Source organism: Myiozetetes cayanensis, unplaced genomic scaffold, assembly GCF_022539395.1.
Source record: "Myiozetetes cayanensis isolate MyiCay16 unplaced genomic scaffold, myiCay2020 scf1, whole genome shotgun sequence".
Classification (NCBI taxonomy): domain Eukaryota; kingdom Metazoa; phylum Chordata; class Aves; order Passeriformes; family Tyrannidae; genus Myiozetetes; species Myiozetetes cayanensis.
In genome coordinates this window covers 5,390,743-5,414,062 of record NW_026086604.1, presented here as the reverse complement: position 1 = coordinate 5,414,062, position 23,320 = coordinate 5,390,743, and the positions used below count along the sequence as shown (strand labels likewise).

At 36.5% G+C, this 23,320-nt stretch overlaps 1 protein-coding gene across 2 annotated transcripts in view; it reads left to right on the top strand.

The window, feature by feature from the left end:
• The window catches only part of KHDRBS3 (KH RNA binding domain containing, signal transduction associated 3), a 92,617-nt gene extending 71,768 nt beyond the window's left edge, over window positions 1–20,849 (top strand). Inside the window, exons 8-11 of one of the 2 annotated variants that reach the window (XR_007630060.1) lie at window positions 13,311–13,369; window positions 16,675–16,824; window positions 18,180–18,236; window positions 20,090–20,849. Coding sequence is in view for 1 of the 2 variants with exons in the window: in XM_050324939.1 (XP_050180896.1) it covers window positions 13,311–13,369; window positions 16,675–16,766 (151 nt within the window). In the remaining variant the exon portion in view is untranslated. Of the gene's footprint in view, window positions 1–13,310; window positions 13,370–16,674; window positions 17,279–18,179; window positions 18,237–20,089 lie in introns of those variants that run through there. The other variant, XM_050324939.1, reaches the window with a different exon arrangement.
• Window positions 20,850–23,320: the final 2,471 nt, after the last annotated feature.

Genomic DNA, 23,320 nt, shown 5'->3' with positions numbered 1-23,320 from the left:
AAACATTTCTATCTTAAATCAGAATATCAAGTAGTAGCCCATATTGCAAAATGTCATTGTGTAACTATTATGAGATACTTATCATATTTAGGTTCATTACAATGCCCTTACTATGAAGGAAATTAAGGGAAAATGCATTGTTTTCATAGCTTAGTCTTGTATCTTTCTTGATATTTTGCCCTCCTAAGACATGGAAGGAAACTGCATTTGCACTTGGAGGGCATTCATGTGTTTAAAATGCATCATTTAGTGACCAGCATGTGGAAACAACTTATCCTCTTTCTGTTTCTAAGTTGAAAATACTGATCTTGAAGTGTTTCTAATATGCTTTCTGCTATTGATTTCTCAAATATTGTAATATTAATGTTATTGTGTATGAAAGGGGAAATTTGAGAAACAGCTATTACACTGAAAATGAGTTGGCTCATTAAATTACTTGCATTAGTTTTTAGTATATAACCAAGTTTGAGTGCAGGAACAGGGTTTAATGTTCACAAATGCACACATTGTGTGTATGGTGGAGGCAGAGGAAATGCTCATTTCTGTTTTAAAGCTTTTGCTTATGTAGTGATTAAAGATGGAAACTGCAATATCCTGTTAAAGATGGAAACTTGCAATAGAATCTGAAATATCTCTAGAAATCCTGGACATCTGTAAGATCTTGCATGACAGCACATCTTTTGCTATAGGTGAACAGGAGTACCTTCTCCAAATCTGACCATTCAGTATAACAGTGTGACTCTCCTTGATTGCTTTTATTTTGATGTTTCAAGTGTATTTCCCAGAAATGGCCAAACCTGAGATGAACTGGGATGAGTGACGTGTTCAGATGTGAAGAACAGGATACTGTTTATTTCTGTGCGCATTAAGGTGGTTGAGACTTTGCTTGCTCTGCAAATAAATTCTTCCCTTTTTTTATACTAACTACTTGCTGATAACAAATTGTAAATGGTTAGAAGTTTAGTGGCATTTTATTTGACACTGTGTGAGACTGTATCCTTGCTTTTGTGTGGCATTCTGAAGATTCAGTTAAAACCTGTCACTCCACTAATAGGGAGGGAAGTGTTAGAGTTTTCTGAGTTCTCATCTATCTTAATGCCCTGTAATCCTGTAAAAAAAAGAGTTGTTTTCCTTTAGAACAATTTATTATCCACAGTTGTTTGTTCATGCAACAAAGCCCCAAATAGTGCTTCAGGTTGTCTTTTAACAGAATTATTTTTATGGTCAAAAAGACGTAAAATATCCCTTGGAGCTGTACTGAGCTTGACAAGTTATCTGAAATGATTTTTAGAAGAGATGTGATTAAATTATATCCATAGCTTTTTGCAGACTGATTGTTTACTGCTATTTTTATCAGTGTAATCTGGGATGGTTAATCAACTGGTCTGCTTAATCTTGTTATAAAAAAAACCAAAACAACCTCAAAATAGCTTAAAATATTTCTCAATTTCTGAAAATCAAAAGCTGGCAAACACAGAATCATAGAATGCTTTGGGCTGGAAGGGACCTTAAAGACCATCTAGTTCCAACCTCCCTGCCATGGGCAGGGACACAATCCACTACACCAGGTTGCTCCAAACACCATCCAACCTGGCCTTGAGCACTTCCAGGAATGGGGCATCCACAGCTTCTCTGGCCAGTGTATTCCAGTGCCTCACCGCCCTCACAGTCAAGAGTTTGTTCCTAATATCTAAATCTCTCCTCCTTCAGTTTAAAACCATCCCCTCATCCTATCACTACATGCCCCTGATAGGCAGTCAAGCTTTAAGGTTGTGTGTTATGCAGTCAAGAGTTCCTTCATAAAATTTGTGTTCTATATACACATGGAGTAATTTAACATGTGCAGTTTTATGCCAACCTTTTCAGGATCTTAAGGAAAAATGAATTGTGGGTATGAAAGCCAAACTCATGACTCCTGGTACCGATATTTTCCTATGTAAGATGCATGTACACCTGTCAGTTTCCCTCCCCAGCACATGTGACTCCTTACACAACTTAGCTCACTCTTAAAAGACTTCCCAAACCTGTCTAGACCTTAATTCTTTTCTTGGATTTATTGCAGAAAGTAGTGGGTGTTTTAATGGCCTGATGTTAATGCTAGACCAATTTTATCATGAAAATTCACATAATAGTGTTGTGGAGGAAGCAGGAGCATCTAGCTGTGTCTTCATTTAAAATTGTAGCTCAGTTTAAACATTTGCAGCATGAAGACAAAAATCTAGTTATTTTAAATCTCTGAGATAGATTTCAAATTGAGCCAAAGTGCTTTTGTCCCTCAGTGACTCCATACATGATCCGCACAAGTGTTTGCGAAGACAATAATATGGCAAAGGGAAATGGATGCCAATAAATCAACTGTCACTGTCAGCTCACTGTTTAATGTTCTCTAGGATACATAAGATTTATCACCGAGGAATTGTAGAATAATGGTAGTGTATGGAAACAAAGTCCACCAGGGAGATGTACTACATCATTTGGATTTAGCGCTGCCATCTGCTTAATAGCATTGAGATGACTACAGAGGTACTTATGATCAACCATTCATAGCAGTGACAGATGCTGCAGAGAGTTAACATGCCAGGGAATGAGGTTTGTTACTGAAATTCAGATTATGTGACAAGGTTGCTGAGAAAAGGGGCTGGGTTTGTTACCTCTCCAACAGCATTAGAGGTTTACTGTGTGCTTTTAAGTTTACTATTGAGAGAGAATGGCTAACACAGTTACTGTGGTGCACAAAGAAGTGTGGAGAAACCCCATCTGTCTGGTTCACGCACTCAGAAGTTTCAAAGTACTTCCTTAGGCTTCTGTGCTAGCATTTAAAACACAATACTTTTCCTAGGTAAAAAAAAATAAAAAAGCTTTTGACTAACTTCATTTCTTTAATTTGCAACAGAGATCAGCAGCCTCAGCTACAAGAGGAATAGCTTGTATAACTGTATGCCTGTGTCTGCTGAGGGACAAGAATGAGTCACTCATCTAGTAATGCCATTTGGTGTTTAATTATAACTTAAAATTTAAAAACAGTTTTAGATCTTCAGTCAGTGTGATCTCACCTTCACTCCATTGCAGAATTTAATCTAAACAGGCTTATAAATTGGGAAATATTAGGGCTTGGGGAAATGTCTGGCTTTGTTTACAGTTTTCTGCAATGCTTTCTGGTTTCCACATTTATCTTTTAGTGCTACAGATTCCTCTTGGCAACAAACATTGTGCCACTGGCTTAAATAGTGTTTCTCAGTTGCTCATTGTGTATATCTGACAACAATTCCTATCACTTCAAATCAAACCAAAATGTGATAAATTCAAATTGCTGCAAGTTGCCTGTGAGCCTTGGAGCCACCCAGTTAACCTAATCTTAGCTGAGGGAATTGGCAAATTCTCTTTAGTGTACCTATGTTTATTCAGTGCCTCTAAATCATTCGGTGTTTATTGTTGATGTGTTGGGAAATAAGAAATACGTGCTGCAACTTTATGTTAAGTCATTTACTTAAATGCATAAAAAGATAACTACCCATATGGTAATACCTAGGCATGTTAAAAAACATGGTGTTCTGAATCATAAAGTTGTTAAGGTTGGAAAAGACCTCCAAGATCAAATCCAACCGCTAATTCAGCACCACCAGGTTCACCACTAAATCATCTCCCCAGGTGCCACATCCATATGTTTTTTTGAAGACTTTCAGGATTGTGGTTCCTGAGCAGCAAATTCCAGCGCCTGACCACCCTTTCAGTGAAGAAATTTTGTTCCCAACATCCACTATTTCTCACATGGGAGAAGAGACCAATGCCCACCTTGCCACACTCTCCTTTCAGGTATTTGGGAGGGTGTGATAAGGTCCCCCCTGAGCCTCCTGTTCTCCAGGCTGAGCCCCCCTGGCCCCAACTCCCTCGGAGGTGAGACTGTGTTCTTTACTGTTGACTTCAACAGTGACTGATTCAAGGTAGAAGATTTCTTTGTCAGGGAGACTGGGTACAAAAGGCTAGTGGTTTGAAGGTTTGAGGAGTTTTATGTTTGTTAGCTTGTGGTAGTTACTTAGGAACTAAGTAATCGGATTTTGGGTTGAAAAGGACTTAAAACCACCTTGAAATCTGGCACTGGCCATTGTTCAACTGATGCCTGAAGAATACAACTAAATTGGTTTGCTGAAATCCTTCAAATCTCTCTAAATACCTGATTTTATGTCATTCCAGAGGCACTTTAGTTACAAGAGAAGCTGATTCCTAGTATGTGGCTCTTGGCAATACCCTCATTTTCCACGAAGAACTCAAATTTTCAGGTGTTTTTTGGAAGTCTGCTTAGTAGTCCTACAAAAGACAATGACATTCCTGTTTAAGAGGAGGATTTTCATAAAAAGCTGAGCCTTTGGATTTGAAATTGGCTTATGGAGATGTTGCTATTGGTATTTGAAAGTTAATTGCTAACAGTTTGTTTGTGATGCTCAGTGTTTTAAATTTACATTGTTGAGTTTGTCAGCAATCATGCATTTCCAGGATGTATAAATATGCATTATATGTAAAACAGTGTCTGTTACTGTAGTTTTTCAAGATGTAATTCTCTCCATTTTAATGCTAGTAGGTGTTTGTATTTCATTCTGTGACTTATAAATCAAATCAATCCACGGGAGTTTGATTTCTAGGGGTAGTGCAAATGGCTGGCATTTTGTATTGCTGTTGCTTGTGAACACCTGGTATATATGAGCTTATTGGAGGTTATAATTCTGCAAAATAAAGTCTCAAAAGCATTAGCATAAACAAGCTAATGTAGCTTTTAACTGAAAACCCCTGCCATGTGGTTTCTTGCTGACATTATTAGAGGAGATTAGTTTCTGCAGTTTCTCAAATCTCATTTTTGTGTTTGTTTTTTTTAATTACCTGTTAAAATGTGACAAGGTAAAATATTCAGAAGTGCCTCAATAGCACAGATAGTTTTAATTGTGAGTCTAGCATACGTGTTTAAATTTTTTAAAACTGGTTTACAGAAATCTGGCCTGAAATCTCAGTAAACAGGACTAAGACTAAGGCAATTTGAGTGTAATTATGGGAAAAAAATTTGGGCAACTTAGCACAAGCATATCGCATGATGCACTCATAAAACTGGAAAATATTTTTAGAATCCTCATCATACTGATGTTAGTAGATTGCTGCACTACTTAAGAAATTTTAGGATTACTTTTCATTTATAGTAATTGAGCTTGTTTTTAGATGCAAAAAATTACTTTGGTTCACTTCATGACTTTGATATTAAACTTAATGATGACTGTGCCTCAGTGTTTAGAATACAAATAAAAATGCAGTTAAAAATAAATGGAGACCTGTTGGAAAAAAGTAACAGAGGTGTGTTACTAGTATAAAAATTAGTAACATGAAATCATAAATATTTGAAGAATCCAAAATAAATATTTCATAAAATTAGTGTTTATTTTGCATGACTGGTTTAATTTTACTTAGATGAGTTTACAGCATCTGAAGCTGGGTGGTTGAATTACCACAATGTATTTAAAGAGGATTAGTATTTGATAGTATTTTGGATTTTTTTTTCCTTGACTGATTACATAAGTGAAAACACAAGGAAAGGGTAGGTGAAAAAAGGATCTTCTAGCAAGTACTAAATAGGAGGGGAAAACTCATTAAAAGTGAATATTTTTTTAAATATTGAAATGCTATTTTGTAGTAACTAATGGTAACTTGTGGAATTAATCATAGTTTAAAAATAATTATATGAGGGTTTCAAATTAATTGCAGTATGTTTAAAAAAGATATTCAAGTTTGGATGATGAGGGTAACAGTGGAAGGAGAATATCCAGGTGCTTGACCTCTTCAGATGCTGTACATATGGGCTTTGGGACAGAACATGGATAGTCAGGCTTTCAAATTAAAGTTCTCAATTTAGAAATAATGTCTAAAATGTCTTGAATAATAATTAACTTTCTACCAGTTGGACTGAGATACCAAGATAAGGAAGAGACTACTTAGACTCTCCAGACTAGAGAAAGGACAACATCATACATTCACACTTGCCAGTAGATAGTGAAGAATATATATAGGGAAGAATTATTTTCCCTGGTGTGGAGTAGAGAAGGAACTTCACAGGAGACTCACACTTTGAAGCCAGTGCCTGTGAGCTGAATGAGAATCAGGCTGCATCAGTTCAGAACAGATTTTTGTCAGAGAACGTGTTTTTGTAGATGAAGATTTGACACTCTTGCTGGTTGACAGTCAATATACTGTGTCTCCTTACTGGCAGTAACTGCAAGTTGCAGCTTTCTCTCTGACTGCTCATTGTATTCCGTTTTCTTTCAAGGGAAGAAAAGTCTTGCTTCTTTCTGTTGGTAAGGAAATACCTATTTAATTGGGCAACTTTAGAAATGGGAGATGGATGCAGGGACACTTTATAATGGTCTTAATTGTTTGTCCTTGTGTTTTATTTTAATAGAAATACTGGGAGTTGTAAATTGTACTTTTAAGCAGAATTTTTATATCATTCAGATGATAGTCAATGAAAAGCAGGGTATTAGTAACCTCAGAAGTCAGTAACAATCATAACCAGGTTCATCTTGCTGTAATTGTGTTGTGAGAGCTGTGTGTAAAGCGCCTGAACTGTACATATTGATAGAAGTAGTGGAGCTCACATGAGCTCCAGGAAACATTTGCAATTAAATGGATTGAACTGTCCTGAAGAGGAAGAGATCTGCCTTCTGTTACTTGGAGAGACAGGATTTGTTCCCTGCTCTGTAAGGGAAGCACTGGAAAGATCTTGAACATGGCAGTGCATTGCTGTTAAGATCTGTAAGATGCTTATGGTTATGCAGCCCTGAAAACAGTTAAATTCAATCTTTCTCTTATCAAATGTATTCCTTGATGGCACTGATGAGTAAGGCCCCAGATTTATAGAAAGCTGTTGAAAGTTGTGCTGTTCTTCCAGTAAATTAAAAAGATAAGAAGGTGTGATGTAACTCCTCTGGAGCAGTATTTCTAATGATAGAGTGGTGGCATAACATATCTGTGCAGTTTTTGAGGATGACTGTGCATTAGAGGCAGTGTGGTCTTGTACTCCAGTCTGTGACAAGTAACCTGATTTTGGATCTCTAACAACATTTATGTTGAACTTGAGGGGTAACCAAGAGTTAGATGGAATAACAACCACAGATCTTTCCAGTATTGCAATGAATAGTTTAAAGATTCTTTAACTGATACATCTCAGATCTTTACTGTTCTCTGCTGCTTCCACTGTCCTGAATAGTCTTGTCTGTTTGGAGAGAAAGGCAAGAAAACGCATAATTTTCTGATGGTAATGTTAATTTGGTTCATGTCTTTATTCTCCATTTAGCAGTTGGAACATGTTTGGTACACACATGGATAGTTTAAGACTTTAGTTTCCTCTGACAGCAGTTCACAACCTGCTTTGCAAACCAGACAGAGGTGGAGTGGCTGAGGCTTGGTTCTAATTCACATGCCAAACCAAAATGCTGATTCTGTGCAATCTGAATTTTTAGTTTTTCTGATGGTGCTTTCCTATTTATGTAAAGAATATTTGGCATTAACATGTTTAGCATTTCTCGTGTTCTGGAATGTATTGTTGCTTCATTCTATTCAGAGTTTCTGTTCTATTCTTCATTTCTGTTCAGAGCTGTAGCTCCTGCTGCTGCTGTTCTTAAGGAGCCTTTTTTGTGCCATTTGTCACTCACTTCTTCTACTTGCCATTTTCCTTTCCTCTTTGGAGAGATGGGACATGAGAATGTAGTGGGCATGGGGTGGGAAGACTAATTGAGTTCCAGCAGCAACAAGTGGACACTTCAGATGGTAAAACTGCTTTAGGCAACTGTGTAGAGTTTGCTAGAAATATGTAGGTACACATAGTTCTGTGCCTGGTAGGTAGCACCAGAATGCAAATGCCTCTGAGGGCATTGCACTATTCAGAAGTCAAATTTCTTGTAATTTCTACCGTAAAAAGTAATTTCTAAATAGTGATAGCTAAGGGAATCCTTGAGAGGGCACTCTGGTCATCTTTTATAATTATAGGCAATAGATTTGCTGTTTGTATTACCCGTATGAGAGTACAAGGATATGTAATTTAAGGAAGATTGCATCATTTTTCTGTATTTCATAAAGCTCTCACATACAGGTCTCAGTTGCTTTCTAAGATGATGATCTTTTATACAGACTGAGATGCAGGGATGAGAGTATGTACCAAAGAAACTTCTAAGAAGTAGCAGAACTGGGCAATAAATAAAAATGTATATACAAAATGCAAGAAGAGATGTGAATCTCCTCTTAACATCCTGGACTTCTGCTGTCCTGTCAGCTGGGTTACAGAATATGGTGTTCTAGTGATCCACAGAAGCATTGAGAGCAGATGCTCAGTGTTCAAGACAATTATGGAGTTGGGAGCTTCACTACAGTTATTGTTGTCTGGACACTCTTCCTGTTTACTGTTGACAGATGCTTTTTGTTACCAGGAGCAGCTGAGCATGATGATCTAATAGGAATGACAGAAAGAGGCTTGTCCTTGTGGAAGAGTTCTCTTCAGATGTGATCATATTGGTCAGGGTCTATCAAAAAAGAACTCTTGTTACAGAGATCCTCATTTGTTCCTTCTACTTTACTGCTGTTCTGTGCAACTCTGTGTAGAAGGACAAAGGTGATGTTTGTGGAGCTGCTTGTGGCACAAAAGGAAACCTTAGTGTTTCTAAGGGTTTTATTGCCACTTTCTGAAACTGCCCTGGCCTGTGTCTGAAGGAATCAGTCCAAAATTACTTGATCCTAATGTGCGAAGGAATAAACAGAAATTTTGGTCAGTTTTTCCCTAATGAGCATTACATGAAATTGAACTGGTTGCAAAGGCTGTTTTTTATTGCTGAAGTCAAAGAAAGTTTCTGATCACTCAGTGCTTAAACCTGAGAGCCAGCCTTGTCAGTGCTTAAGTCTAGGATTTTCCAGTAAGCTAAAAGCTTTCAATCAGAGACCTTTTAATCTCCCCTTAGCAATCAGGCTCCATGCCACACTGCTGCTGTTTCAAACACAGAAATGGCATAAGGACCACTCTAAAAGATGTCTGTAACAAATATAAAGAGCTGTGGCAATCACATGAATTAATCCCAATATATTTTTGCTTCCTTTGTACATTTTTGGAAGTACACTTGCACTTGTGGTTGACTTGCCTGTTTTGAGTTTGTCCCAAAAACAGCCTAGTGACCTTTTCTGATATGGAATCATAGAATCATAAGGTTGAAAAAGACCTCCAAGACAAGTCCAACCTTTGACTGAACAGCACCATGTCAACTAAACCATAGCACTAAGTGGCACATCCAGCCATTTCTTGAATGCTTCCAGGGATAGTGACTCCACCCCCTTCCTGGGCAACCCATTCTGATGCCTGACCAACCTTTCAGTGAAGATATTCTTCCTGATGTCTGACCTGAATCACCCCTGGCACAGCTTGAGGCCATTTCCTCTCATCCCTTCACTTGTTGTATGAGAGAGGAGACTGACACCCACCTCACTACATGCAACCTCTCTCTGTTCAGGCAGTTGTAGGGAGTAATAAGGTTCCCCCTGAGCCTCCTTTTCCCCAGACTAAACACTCCAGCTCTCTCAGCCACTCCTCATATGATTTACTCTCCAGATCCCCCTCCAGCTCCATTGTCCTTCTCTGCAGCACCTCAATGACTGTCTTGTAGTGAGGGACCCATGAGAGTTAGGCTGAAACTACCATTCTGTTGATATCTATCCCAAGAGAATATTCTCTGCAGAGAATAAAAGGTAGAAGATCCCTGAGACGTAACCAAGTCATCATACCAAGAGCAGTTACTCCTATTTGTTGGTGTTTTTTCATAAATATTTGTTCTATCATGGTTCATCAAGATATTTTCAGAAACAAATCAGCTTTGCAGAAAAGCCTGAGAAATTCAGGTCATATTCCCCAGGTCCTTTGAAGGCTTATGTTGAATACTTCTAAATTAAAGTATTTCAAGGCACTTCTCACAGCACAGTGATTCTAGAAAAATGGCAGAAATCTTCCCAGTCCTCTGTTTCACTGGGTAAAACCCTTAGAGAAGCATTTCTACTTCACCAGTGATGCAGGGCTAAAATCTGAGCTTGCTACTCTCCATCTCAGGCTGTTTCTCTAACAGAGAAAATAGGCACTTCCCCCTGGCTGTACTTAAACTACTTAAGCCTCACTTCATACTTTCTCTAAGCATTGTAGGATTACTACCCAGCCCTCAGCAATTAGAAACAACATACTTAAGTTTATTGTTGCTTGCTAATCCTTCCATAGCATTAAGTGGTTCTGAGTTTTTATGCTGATGTTGAAAATCAAAGCATTTTTTGTTTGCCGCCTCTGTCTTTTCTCTTGTCAGTCCAAAGCCACTGTGCTGGAATGGGAATACACAAGTAGTTAAATACGAGGGGTTATAAGCAAAAGCTCTGCATGTACAAAAGATCTGAATCACAGCTGATGCTCCAGTGTTGGTTGCACTTCTGCCTTTTACTTTGTGGTTACAAAGATGCCTGAAAACTCAGCTGCCTATGCCATGTAATCCAATTATTCATCTAAAAGGGTAGATGCTTAGAGAAGTAAGGAAAAGTTAAGAAAATGGCCTCAAAGAGACATTTCACATCTGAAAACATAAAAACTCCAAACATGATGTTCCATGTCTTGTCTTGCTGGGTTAAAAAGGAAAAGATCCATGTCATTTTTTTTTTCCCTCTTCTGAAAGGAGGGAGTCACATGAGGTTAAAGAAAATATACTGGGTTTGTGGATTTGTTCTCCTTCCTATGAGACAAAATGAAAGGAAGAGAAGCAACCTGAACTTACCTGATCTAGTGTTCCTGCCTGTGACAGGGGGTTGGAATTAGGTGAACTTTAAGGTCCCTTCCAACCCAAGCCTTCCTATGATTCTGTGAAAAGGGCTTTCCTTGCAGAATTTCAAGGGAAATAGTTTGAATTATCTTCAGTCAGAATGCTAAGATGTCAGAGAACATAGATAAAAGAGATATATAAAAAGAGTCTAAATGTCAAGGATGCTTTTAAAACAAAAACTTGTATCATACCTACTGTCCATAGGAAGAATTGTTTAATAAAGCTATTTAAATCCTCACAGCAGGATTGGCCTCAACTGTCTCAGTTACCTCAGTTAATGAGTTAAAACTTACAATTTAGAAGTTTAGTATTGCAGGTTGCTTTGACTGGATTTCCTTTTAGATGATTTACTTAAAAAATTTCTGTAAGCTGTAGCTTCATATACAGTACTAAAAAAAAGAAAAAAAACACCACCTCTAGTTACCTTTGGTTTTGGTTGTGAACTCCATGGGCTATTTAGGCTCTTGCAGATGAAACAAAAAGTGGTCTTTTTTTTTTTTTTTCTCCCCGAGAATTTCTTGCATCCTGTGTATGTACCGTTTTGTTTGGGTCTTGGTCTTTAAGTTGTCTCATCTGAAGCTTTGGGTTTGTTTAACATACAGTTGAATGGAGGGGGTTGTCATTGCTCATAAAGCACAAATGAAGTGGAGCAGAGAGCACTGAATTGCACTGGGCAGCTTTACTTGCCATTACAACTTGTACTTTTTGGACAAATTATTAATTTTGAGGGGCTTGTCTGTTAATAAAGATGAGTTGTGATGTACTTTCAGTATAAGTAAAAGGTTTCTTCCTTTCTGATGCTTATTTGTTTTGCAGGTTATGTGCTGTAAAGTGAGTCTTTTTTGTTAAATAGATATATCAGATCTATGAAATGAGACCTTGCAAAGTCATTCTGACAAGATTGACAGACACAGGAAGAGGGCTCAGCTGCTGTTGGCTTCTAAACTCAGTGACAGCCTTAAAATAATCAATTACTCTGTGGAAAGATAGTGAATGTCAGTTTTAAGTTGGTTGTCAGAATAAATACTGTTTGATCACTGGCTCCTGCAGGACCCTTGTTATTCTGGGGTCCTCATCACATGGACTGAGGAACCATAGATAACATTTAGGTTGTATAGAGATATTTTTATGGGTCTCCATACTGCCTTCTGTTAAAATTTTTGTTTAGGAAGTGTTATACCAGCAATGAAAAATACTCACCCAGACTTCTTTTATATATGTGTTTGCACATACCAGAACTGTATTTTTTCTGTCCTGTTTACTTTGTGGGATTTAAAACTTCTTAGTTAAAAAAAAAAAAACCAAACCCAAACTAAACCACAAACAACCCAAACCAACAAATTGTTTTGTCAATTTAGAAGTGATTGTGATGTTTGTTTTATGTAAATGCTTTACCTGCTAATTCATGTTAAGGCAATAAAATTGTTTTTTTTTTTTCTCTCTGGTGTTTATTTTGTTAACAATCAATCTAATGTTAGAAACGTTTTGTCAATATTAGTAATTACTTGCTAGTGATCATATATTAGTGATTTCCTTCTCACTCAAGAGGTGATGACTTGGTAGCTACAGTTTGTATTTTCCAAATACCATCAGCCCTGAGTCTGGCTGTGGTTAGAAAGAAGAGGAAAGAAACAATTAAGACACTTACTGTTGGTGTTGTACGACAATAAAACACTACACATAGCCAGACTTACATGACATATGAAAGCATAATGGAATAGTATGTAACCAGGATTGTTCTTCAGTTTCTATTCAGAGATATTATTAAAAATGTAAAGGCCATTATGAAATGAAAGATTGGTTTAGGCCATGGTTATGCTATTCATAGATATTTCTGAATCCTAAAAACTACATATTTCTGCTTCTAATGTAGTTCCTATTCTCACTTCCTGCCTGACAGTTAAAATGATAGCATTTATGTTTGTGCACATCTGTCTTGTTTTGAAGACATTGGAACTTGTACAGGTATAGCAGCTGTATAACCCTCCAATCAGCAAATTGCTTGTCCTTTATTACATTTTTACCAGTGAATTCAAAGATCCAGAGGCAAAATATTTAGGCAACAGAAGGTAATGAAAAGGAGTTTATATGACAAATCAGTTGGTTCGGTACCTACACCTCTGGTTCTTTCATTGACACTTGTGTGGTCTTCAGCCTTCTGAACTATAGGTATAATTTTAAATACAAAATTCCCACATCCATATTTGCAATGTGGATGGGGGGCTCAGTGATGAAAAAAAAATCCTAAATGAAAGTAAATATGGTTTGTAAGTAATGAACAAGCAGAACCTCAGTTGTCACTGTCACATGGGTACTTATCTTCCTTATCTTGGGGTGTGTCTATATCCTTCAAGCTTTCTTCTTTTCAAAGGTGGAATATGTAATAAGCATTGCTTCTCTTAACTGGTTTATTTCTTGTTTTTTTCCACTTCCCTCTTCCCTTCACAGTGGAGCAGACTACTATGACTATGGTCACGGCCTGAGTGAGGAAACATATGACTCTTACGGTGAGTGGCTTTATTAGCTGAATGACTATGGTAGTAGACTCCTGAAAAAATATAATCAAAGAACAATTTCCATAAGGAGAGTCTCAGTTCTGCAGTGGATAACAGCTGCTCAGGGATTCCTGTGCTGTCGCAGAGCTCCTTGTATACTTATTGAGAAAAATACTGGAAAGGGGTCTCTAAGGTCTGTTAGCTAATGTAGTTGTGTGAAACTAAAATCAAAGAAATAGAAAAAAAATCAAATCTAAATCGTGTTGCAAGCACCCATTTCATGTCACATTTAATGAGATTTAAAGAGAAAAATGTGAGAGTGGGACATTTTTCCAGAACTTTTGGCTGCCAAAAGCAAATGCCTCTAGTGTGGCATAGCTGGCATTGAAACTTGGTACAAGGTAAGAATATGCTGAAGCTCCCAGCTGAATCAGGGCCTAATTGAGTGTGTTTTAGTCTTGTATGGTCTTTTTGTATTAGTTCATTTTCATGCATCAGTCCTGGGAAATCAAGCAGGGAGTCATTATGTAAAGGTTAGGGAAGTACTTTAGGTAGCTAATAGTCATGAGGGCAGTGAGTTGCTCCATATAGAGACAAAACAATGCATAATGAAGCAAAAAACATATGTTGGTGGTAAAGATCACATTTTTTTTTAATACAGAAGTGGGGTAGTGACAGGTTTAATTAAAGAAATCCGTTATAAGGAAGCATAAAGCATGTTAAAAGGCACCTTTGCTTAAGGGATAAATGTTAAATCTCTGGCTAAAGATCAGAGAAATATAATCTAGGCTTCTCAACTCTCAAACATTTGAGGGTTGTTAGTAACTAATGTAAAAGTTGTGATTCTGGGTAATGAATGCTTCGATGATTTTAGAGCTCTATTTAGTTTTCCATGGTCTTTTTCTCCAACTCCATTTGGATTCTTCCTGCTAAAAACTAAAATGACCTCAACTAAGTTGTGATAAATGCACCTAATCTAGTAGTTTACCCAACATCATCTGCTTAAACTAATTATTTTGCTTAAGGGGAAAGTCAGTTTAGCAAAAGAAGGTCATTTGGAATTCCTCAGTCCCCCAGCACTTTCAGTTGGTGTTGATAGATATATAGCTTAAATCTTTATTTCAGCATTAAAATAAACTGTTTGCCATTATAAGCCTGATATTTCTAAGACTATTTCATTAATGCAAAATTGATGGGGGTGAAAATGTATGAAACTGCTTAATGTAGGTAGACTGATGGGGGAAAATATGGATTGTGGTATTCAAGGTTGAAAATATGGATTTTTCATTGCTTTTGCATTTAAAGTTGGTTTTGTGTTTATCAAAACACAGCCACTCAGAATATTAAGTGATGTATTTACTCAAGTTGAGAGGAAGACTATAAATATCTTGAAGAATGATTATGGGTTGCAGCCACTGAAGTTTTTGCACATAGAAACACTTATACATTTTATTTCTTAACTAGCTGATGTTCGAGTATATCCTTTAAATGCAGAGTTGGAGACTAATAGTCTGGAATAAAGAACACTAGGTACCTCAAACTAAAATTCGTAATACTGCATAATGAGCAGATAATTGGCTCGTGCTGGCCAGGAGGGAACTCAGATTCCCAGGAGCTACTTGAACTTCCTCCTCTGAGAAACTCAGGTGACACTCGAGGGGATGTAGGAAGAATATCAGTATTTTTGGGATTGGGAGCCCAAAATGAACAGCACCAAAATGAAAATGATAAACAGTAAGGTAACTCTTTACGCTACTGATTTGACCAGTTGCTTGAAAAGGAGCCAAGTATTCCCCTTAAACTGTTGCCAGGACAGCTTTTTATATTTGAGCAGTTCCTTGCAGTGGTGTTTAAGAGCTAGGATATTAATTCTTACCCCTCACTCAGCTACCCTTACTATGAGGCTCAGGTTCTTTCTCTTTTTTTAATGTAAGCCTTGCATTCTGTGTCATGAGGAAGCACAAGAGGTTGATTCTCGTGTGTGTTACTTTGTTATCAGATTCCTGTGGAACTTGCCTGAGGTGCAAGTTTAATTCTTTTAGCCTTACACCAAATTTGAACTTGTTCCTTTTACGTCCTAGCAAATGTCCTGACCACCTATGTATGATTTATATAACCTGTATTCTGCAGGCAGCCCTCTACATTAATAAAAAGTAGCTAGGATGAGGCTTCTGTGAGGAGATGGTGAAACTTAAACCTTGATATATGGGATTCTTATCATCTAATTTCAAGTACTTCTTGTTGGAGCAAGTTTCCTTAGCATTCAAGGAGTTCTTTTTAATTGGCTATAAAAAGAAAGTGACGCCTACATTTTAGTCTACCACAGATTTGGATTCCACCCTTAGTTTCTGAATTGCATTTTAGGGCAGGGCAATTCTAGTAGCTATGGAAACACATACACTATTTGAAGGTCTATTTGCTTTTGGGGTTGGGCTGGTTTTTGGTTTTTTTTGTTGTTTTGGTTTGGTTTGGGGTTTTTTTTTTGTGGCTTCTTTTTTTTTCTTGGAGGGATGATACAGTACTCTGATGTGTTTACTTGATTAAGTGTACCTAAGTACTGTTTCATTATACTTTGCATTTGGTCCTGTGTTTTCCCTCTTGTAAATGCTTGGCACAGTAGGTCTGACTCTCATTTAATATAATAATTTTGCTACCTATTTTAATATTTATTACTGTTAAAAGGTGGTAGGATTATAAATCATTAAAAATAGCATGTTTTTTAAAAGTTTATAGTCAAAATTCAAGTGATACTCCTTGTCCTTTTAATTTCTTTTAAAATCTGCCTTCCTGTTTCTTTCATTTTGGAGGAGATGTGTGTTTACAGTGAAATGGAATATTGGCCCTAGGGTATTAGAAGCCACAGGTGTTTATAGGGATACTTGAGGCTTAGATTGCATACTTTGAATTAGGTTTAAACTGGTACTGATGCAAAGAAACTTATTTCTGAGGGCAGCTTATTTGCTTATACATAATTCATACCCTCCATTCATTTAATCCCGGTGTAATTATAGATAGGTCTGCTACTGGAGCTGACACTTCTGTGCATTTGCAACAAGCAGGTCCAGCTGAATGCCCTAAATATCCTTGCCATTTGCTTATCACATTCTCTGCTCTTGTGTGCTGAGAAATCATTGTGGGATGGCTCACATAGATGTGTTGTACCCAGATTTTTTGGCTTAAGTGTTAGATTTCACTTTGTACACTCTGGTTTTGGTAAACAGAATGTGGTTATCTAATTAACAGTTAAATAAGGGAGAAAATAAGTACAGCATCTGAGAACACTGGAAGGGGTCTAACCATGTTTTCCTTTCTTGTAGGGCAAGAAGAATGGACCAACTCACGACACAAGACACCTTCTGCAAGGACAACAAAAGGAGTCTACAGAGACCAGCCATATGCCAGATACTGATTGTACTGTCTGATGTTGTGAAATATCCAATCTCCACCAGTCCTGTATACTGTTCAAAGTAATTTTTTCTATGAACAATCCCTTTTTATTAACTCAAAGTGCATAAAAAATCTGAATGGATGGACTGAACTTTAAAATATTTTGTTGAAAGAACAACCTGGACAGAAAGATATGTAAAACAAGGAACTTTGTTATTTCCAAACTGTATTTGAAAAAATAGGATCAAAAAAATAACCTTTGATTAACTAGTGTTAAACAAAAGATAGGTTTACTAAATACGGTAGTCCATTCTTTATAACATAAGCGTAACCTTTTATTTTAAAGGTTTTCAACAATTTAGTTCTTAGTTTTTATTTTCAGCCATTTGCTAGATTTTCTCTTTGCAAACATGCATAAAAAGGAAAGCAAACTGCGAATAATGTGGTATTTTGTAACTCAAGTCTTGAAATGTTCTGTAGTGTTAAGCAAAGTTTTACCCTTGCTTGATACTAAATAAACTTTTGAAAGAAAAATCAGTGTGTGTGAGATTAATTTTATGCTTTATCTTATAAAAAAACTTCATAAATAGTAGTAAACAGGGAGAAGTGTTTAACAGTGATCAGCATAAAAGGCTCATATTAAACACTGCGCAATTTCTTTTAAAACAAAATGGTTTAAACCTAAATGTATCTCTCTATATACTCACAGTAGATATAAATGCTGTTTAAAGTATCCAAATGGTATGGATCTGCTTGAGTGCCACATTAAATCAAAATATTTTTGTTAAAAAAATGGTTTAAAATAGCTAATGAATTTTCTGGAAAAGATGTGACTAGTTTTCATCTTGTTGAGCATTCTTTCACTAGTGCAACTTTGGAATTTTTATGAGAATTTTGATACGTTAATGACCACCTCGCTCCGTGCTGGAAGCAATAAACACAAAGCTTTTAAAGACTTTCTGACTTGACTAATTGAGGTCGCTTTCGTCAGAGGCAGAGGATGTGTAACCCTTAAAACGGTCTTCATTTGCCAAGGTAAATAAATCAAATTAGATTTTAATCTCACTTAAGTTATCTCAATATAACCAATAAAAACAGGGAGGCTACAACTTTCCTTTTAGAATGTAGGAAAGGCTTTGAGGACACCTAAATTCTCATTTTAAAACGTTTAATTTGTATCAGTAATCTAAAAAGCCTTAGCTTAGCTAGTTAAATTTGGACAAACTATTCCCTATTAACCAACTGTAAAACCTCATAACCAGTAGTTTGTAATATATTATTTTTCCATAAATTCTAGTAACTTAAACATTACAAATACTTTTTGTTAAGCATTAATTTTCTATTAATTATAGCTTGATTTACATTGTTTTCTTTAGTTTTTATTTGAAATTCTTTGAACTTTAGTAAAAATACCTCTTTTTTCCTCTCTTGTCAGGAAACCCACCTCTTTGGACAACCAAGAGAACAAAAACCTTAATCTTCTGATGCTTTGGTAGGTATCTTTACTCATCTGTGAAATTATTAAATAAATAACGAAGCTTTTGATCAGGTCCTTGATTCTTAATTCTACACAAGGCTTTATTTTAGGTATTATTGGCTCTGTTCAATTCTGATGGGAAAAGTAATAGTTTTAAGCTACCCTTAATGAGGACATTACGCTGTTACAGTGTGTGGACACTCCTCTGGCTGTGTATTGAAAGGTGTACATAGTTATGACAACATTTCAACCAATTAAGTATTTCATTGCACAGAGGAAGCTGAAGAAAATCAATGTAATTTGATGCTAGTACTGCTAAAATGGGAATTTAAAACCCTAATCTGGTCAGCAAACACACCTAAAACTTGAAAAAGACATTTTGTAGACTGATTTTCCAAGTCGAGCATTTCTGCACAAGTTAGCAGACCGATTTTTGGCACAAATTGAAGAACAAGTTCATTGAGAAACATCAGTTGAAGAATAGCTGGCTCTACTGTTTAACTGTATTTATGCTCAGATGGTATATATTTTAAATAGAACAGGTTGTGTTTTTTTTTCCTATTTGGAATGATAATTCTCCCTGCTAACCTCATGATCTCAGTGCCTTTAGTTGACAAGGCTGAGATAAATAGAGCTCTCTACTGTGAAATATTGCATACATTGCACTGCCTCTGTATACCACAGTAAATTTAAGAGGCTGCTGTCACAGGCTGAAGGAACCTTTTGTACGTACAAAATGGCTTTAGAACAATTTTGAATGTTTTAAGGGTTTAAATCAAAGGACTCTTTAAGGGTAGGGGAGCTTGGAGAAGATTTCTGCCCCTTAGGGCTCAAAGGGCAAAGAATTAATAACAGCTGCTAGAACTGCTGTGGCAAAACTGAATATATAAATATCTTTTAAAAATATTTATAGCAGAATTGACCCAATCTCTTTCTGTTCACATCTTAAATCACATAGTATGATGAGTTACATAGGAAGTGTTCATCTGCAAACATCAAGTGTTATATTAAACATATACAGTGAAACTTGAAAGGGTTGAAACTAAAATATCTAGTGCCAGGGATGACTAGTAGATAAATAAGTGAATTCGGAAGTGAATTCAGTGTTCTGTAATGTCTGCGTAACTCTTTTTTTTTTCTCAATGCCATCTTTTCTTGATACCTCCAGTAGGGAGGATGAATGTATCAGCAAGCATTTTAACTGCTTGTCTTAAAAAACCAAAAAGTATCAATCACCATGTCCTATAGAGGTGTGCACAATAAACTACATCAGGTCAAAAAATTGATGTTAGATACTCTTCAAAACTATGTATTTGGAGGGCAAAACTTCTCTTGACAGTTCCTAAAATAACATACACTAGCACTGTTCTGCTGTTCTCTGCATTTCCCCTGTGGGCTTTTTGTGGTTTTGTTTTCCTTTTTTTTTTTTTTTTTTTGTAATCTCTGAAGTGAAATCCATTAGATTTTGAACAGAGGGGAAAAATAATCTGAAAAGGTCTCTAAATTAAAAAAATAAATCAATGTAGAGGGCAGCCTTTCTTCCATTGTGACAAATTAACCTAGAAGTGTGTTTTCATTCTAGTGAAGTTTTGTACTCTGACACTGGTCTATTACTTTATGTTACCAGTCAAACAAGTAATGTTAATGGTTATAATTAATCATATAATTAATTTGCCTTTATTGAACCTTTTTATAACATTTGCACTGAATTTCAATGACAGTTTCTTCAGTGGTTTCCATAAATCTACATACATTTATTATATGCACAATTGCCTTATTCCACTGCTTATAATCTAATAGTCTTCAGAGAATTCATGGTCGCCAGTCACAGGATATATACAAATAAATGGTACTTTGCTCTCTTTCAGGAACTTCTGCCATGTTAATTATGGACTGCTTAGAGCATTGTACTTACCCGTGTGCCAAGACATCAGCAAGAGGCTACAGAGTGTGAAAATCCTGTTCAGTATTTCTTGTACTAAAGCCTTAAAGTGTATAACTGTATACACTTTTTAAAATAATTGTATATTTAAACTCTTAATTGTATAGTGATGCAACGATGTTTTATTTGGAGCTCAATAAAGAATTTTCATCTAAGTTCCTGTTACAAGCAATAACGCAACCTCCCCTTCCTTCCGTTCCTTTGGTGACTCTTTTTAGCCTTGTGCAGCAAGTGTAAGAGAGTGTGTGAAGTCTCATGACTAGAATTTAAATGCTTCTGGAAATAGCTTGTCTAACGTATGAACAACATGGATAAGTTAAAATGAAGATTGGTGGTTTATGCTGAGGCTTTTCCTAATAGCTGATTGTAAACAAGTCTGCTCAAAACAAGGCTCTTGGGTAGAAATGATGCTCCAACTTCCATTACCTTCAAAAACATGTATAACATGAAGGTGTTTAATCCCTGTCAATTATACTATGCTGCTTATTCTCTTTCACTTGGTGTTTGATGCATAGAAATGTTTTCTCTAATACACAGTCACAGGTTTTCTAGCAGTAGAGTCTTGGATGTGGTTTTTACACCTTGATAAATCTTGTATCCAACAGTCATGTTTCCTCAGTGCTTTCTGTTTTATATTAATTGTGATTGTGATAATTTGTAACAGAAATAAAACTCTGATAATTTAATTTGCGTTCTTTTCTCTAAATACTACTTGCAAAGCATGTGTGTCCAGTTCCTCAGTTGTGGTTCCATATGTTTTTCTTCACTGAATCTCAAATTCATTCCAACACAAGCATAATTTGGTTCTTTGTTCTGTTTTGAAAATAAGCAATATCAGATGATAATTTCACACCAAAATGCCACCTTGTTAGCAGGTTTTCATAGCTTCTAATTCCATATACTGACTATTGAAAAATGGTTTTGATATTATGGGAATGTGGCTAAAATTAAGATTTCCTATTAACTCTATCATTGATCAAAGAGTCTGGAGTAAGAGATAATTTTTTAATACCTGGAAAAAACTGACCACAAAAAAAATTCTGTATCTTTAAACTTTAAATGTTTAAGGTGATTTTATTAGTTAATCTCTCAATCTGGAGAAGTTTTCCTGCTGTCATCTTTCACTGTGCTAAAACTGCATTTTTAAAGTGTTTTTCACAGCAAGCAATGGTAATTATTTAACTAAATGAAAAGCAGAGTCAAAAAAAGCCTTAGAATAAGCACAGGAGATATATAATAATGATTCCCTTCAGACTGACAGGCACGAGCCTCTGGAGTGGAACAGCACCTAACACTTTAAATGCAGGCCAAATATAAAAACTGTATATAGATACTGTGTGGGGAATTTAGATAAGCAGAATGCAATTTCACTTGCTGTAATTTGGACTGGACACCAGGATTACCAATACAAGCTCATTTGAGGAGTGCTATGAGCTGTTCAAGGACTGAAGTATCAAGTCTTCCACTCTGGAGCCGTGAACAACAGAGCTCCTTAATGGCAATACTGAAATGTTTTGCTAGTATGACTTAGCTTTGATAGTCACATATTAAAATATCTCACAAATGTGGTATGGTTTTTCTCAAGTCTTACTCATTACTGAGTGGCCTAACACAGGAACCACTGGTTTCCAGTCAAGGTGGGCTGACTGCAGACGATCCAGCTGTTTCTGTTACAAGTACTTTATTTCATTTTACTGAAAACTTAAGGACTGATTGTCTCCAGCCTTTGCAGCCTGGACTTCAGGACCTTCCAGCCCAAACCATTCTCTGATTCTGTGACTCCATTTGTGCTGGGTTTTGTTATTACTGGATAAACATTTATGTCCTGTGATTGTGTTTTGAGTTGAAATCTGGGTCTCGTTGCAGTAGCTCTGTCATTCGCTTCATGTAGACATTCATCCTGCCTGTGCTGCCATCAGTGACTTTACAGTGGGACAGTCCTGATGACAGTTCCATGCTACCAGTTCTCTGTGACATCACCTTTTCAAAAGGTTTTGGGCAAGGACATGAACCTGCCTTCGAATGAATTGTCCATCACAACATTTCCAGTAGTGTCTTTGCTGTCTTGGGGATGTCCCCCACATTTAGGTACATAATAAATGCATGACATAATGTCCCCTGACTGTTTGAATTAGAGCAACTTTGAGGTCATACATCTTTCTAAGTGATGTTGCAGAGCATACATTTCAAACTGGAACTTCATCTTTCTGGGCAAAGGAACTGAAAGTTTAAAGCTCAAAATGGAAATAGAAACTTGAAATGTGTATGTAAGGGTTGGGGATGAATAGAATCAAATCTGTTCTTAAGAGTGGTTCCGCTTCCGTTTCCCCACACAGAACTTTGTGATTTTTTTTTTTAAACTATTTTAACATTATAAGTGGTTTTTTGTAGTAAGTTCACAAATGTGTGCTAAAAGACCAAAGTTGTAGCAGAATTTCTGGGTTACCAATGTCCAAGAACAGCAATGCTGTTGCAGCTGAAGTAAATGCACACCAAGAATCAGAATATCTTTGACTTTTTAGCTTTATGAAAAAGACTAATTGGATGAAGGGGCTGAGAATTATTTTTACAAGCTCATCAGTTTTGCCCAAGACAGCTGCATTTGTTTAATGGGGAGAAAAACCCCCTTGGTAATGGAAATTAGTGAAGGTATTTAGTATTAAAGCAGATATTGCGAAGATAAATGTTTGTGCAGCCTCAGATACTTCATTGTGCATTGACCCTTGTCTTCAGGCAGGTTTTGTACATAATTGCAAGTCAAGAGAATATCTCTGGCAAACTTGGATTTTAAAGATGCTTAAGCTATAGCCAAGGGCCAAAATAAAGCTGCTTTGCTGTGTGGATCTTTTTTAAGTTCATCATTGGGAAAGTATTAAAAAAGTATGAAATGTCGACACCCCTAAAAATAGCAAATCAGGCAACGGGCTTACAGGAGAAAATATAAAGGTTTATGACAAAATTTATCAGGAATCTATATATCCAGTAATCAAAATAGCTCATGCTCTTTCAAGAAAGAAAGCCACTGAGCTAGAATTCCTGACTAAACAAGATTCTGATCTTATTACCTAGAGAAAAATAAAATATAAATCAATCCTTACAGTTGAGTTCCTGCTTTTGCAAAGCTAAATACTAAACCAGTTTTCTATGCCTAGAACTG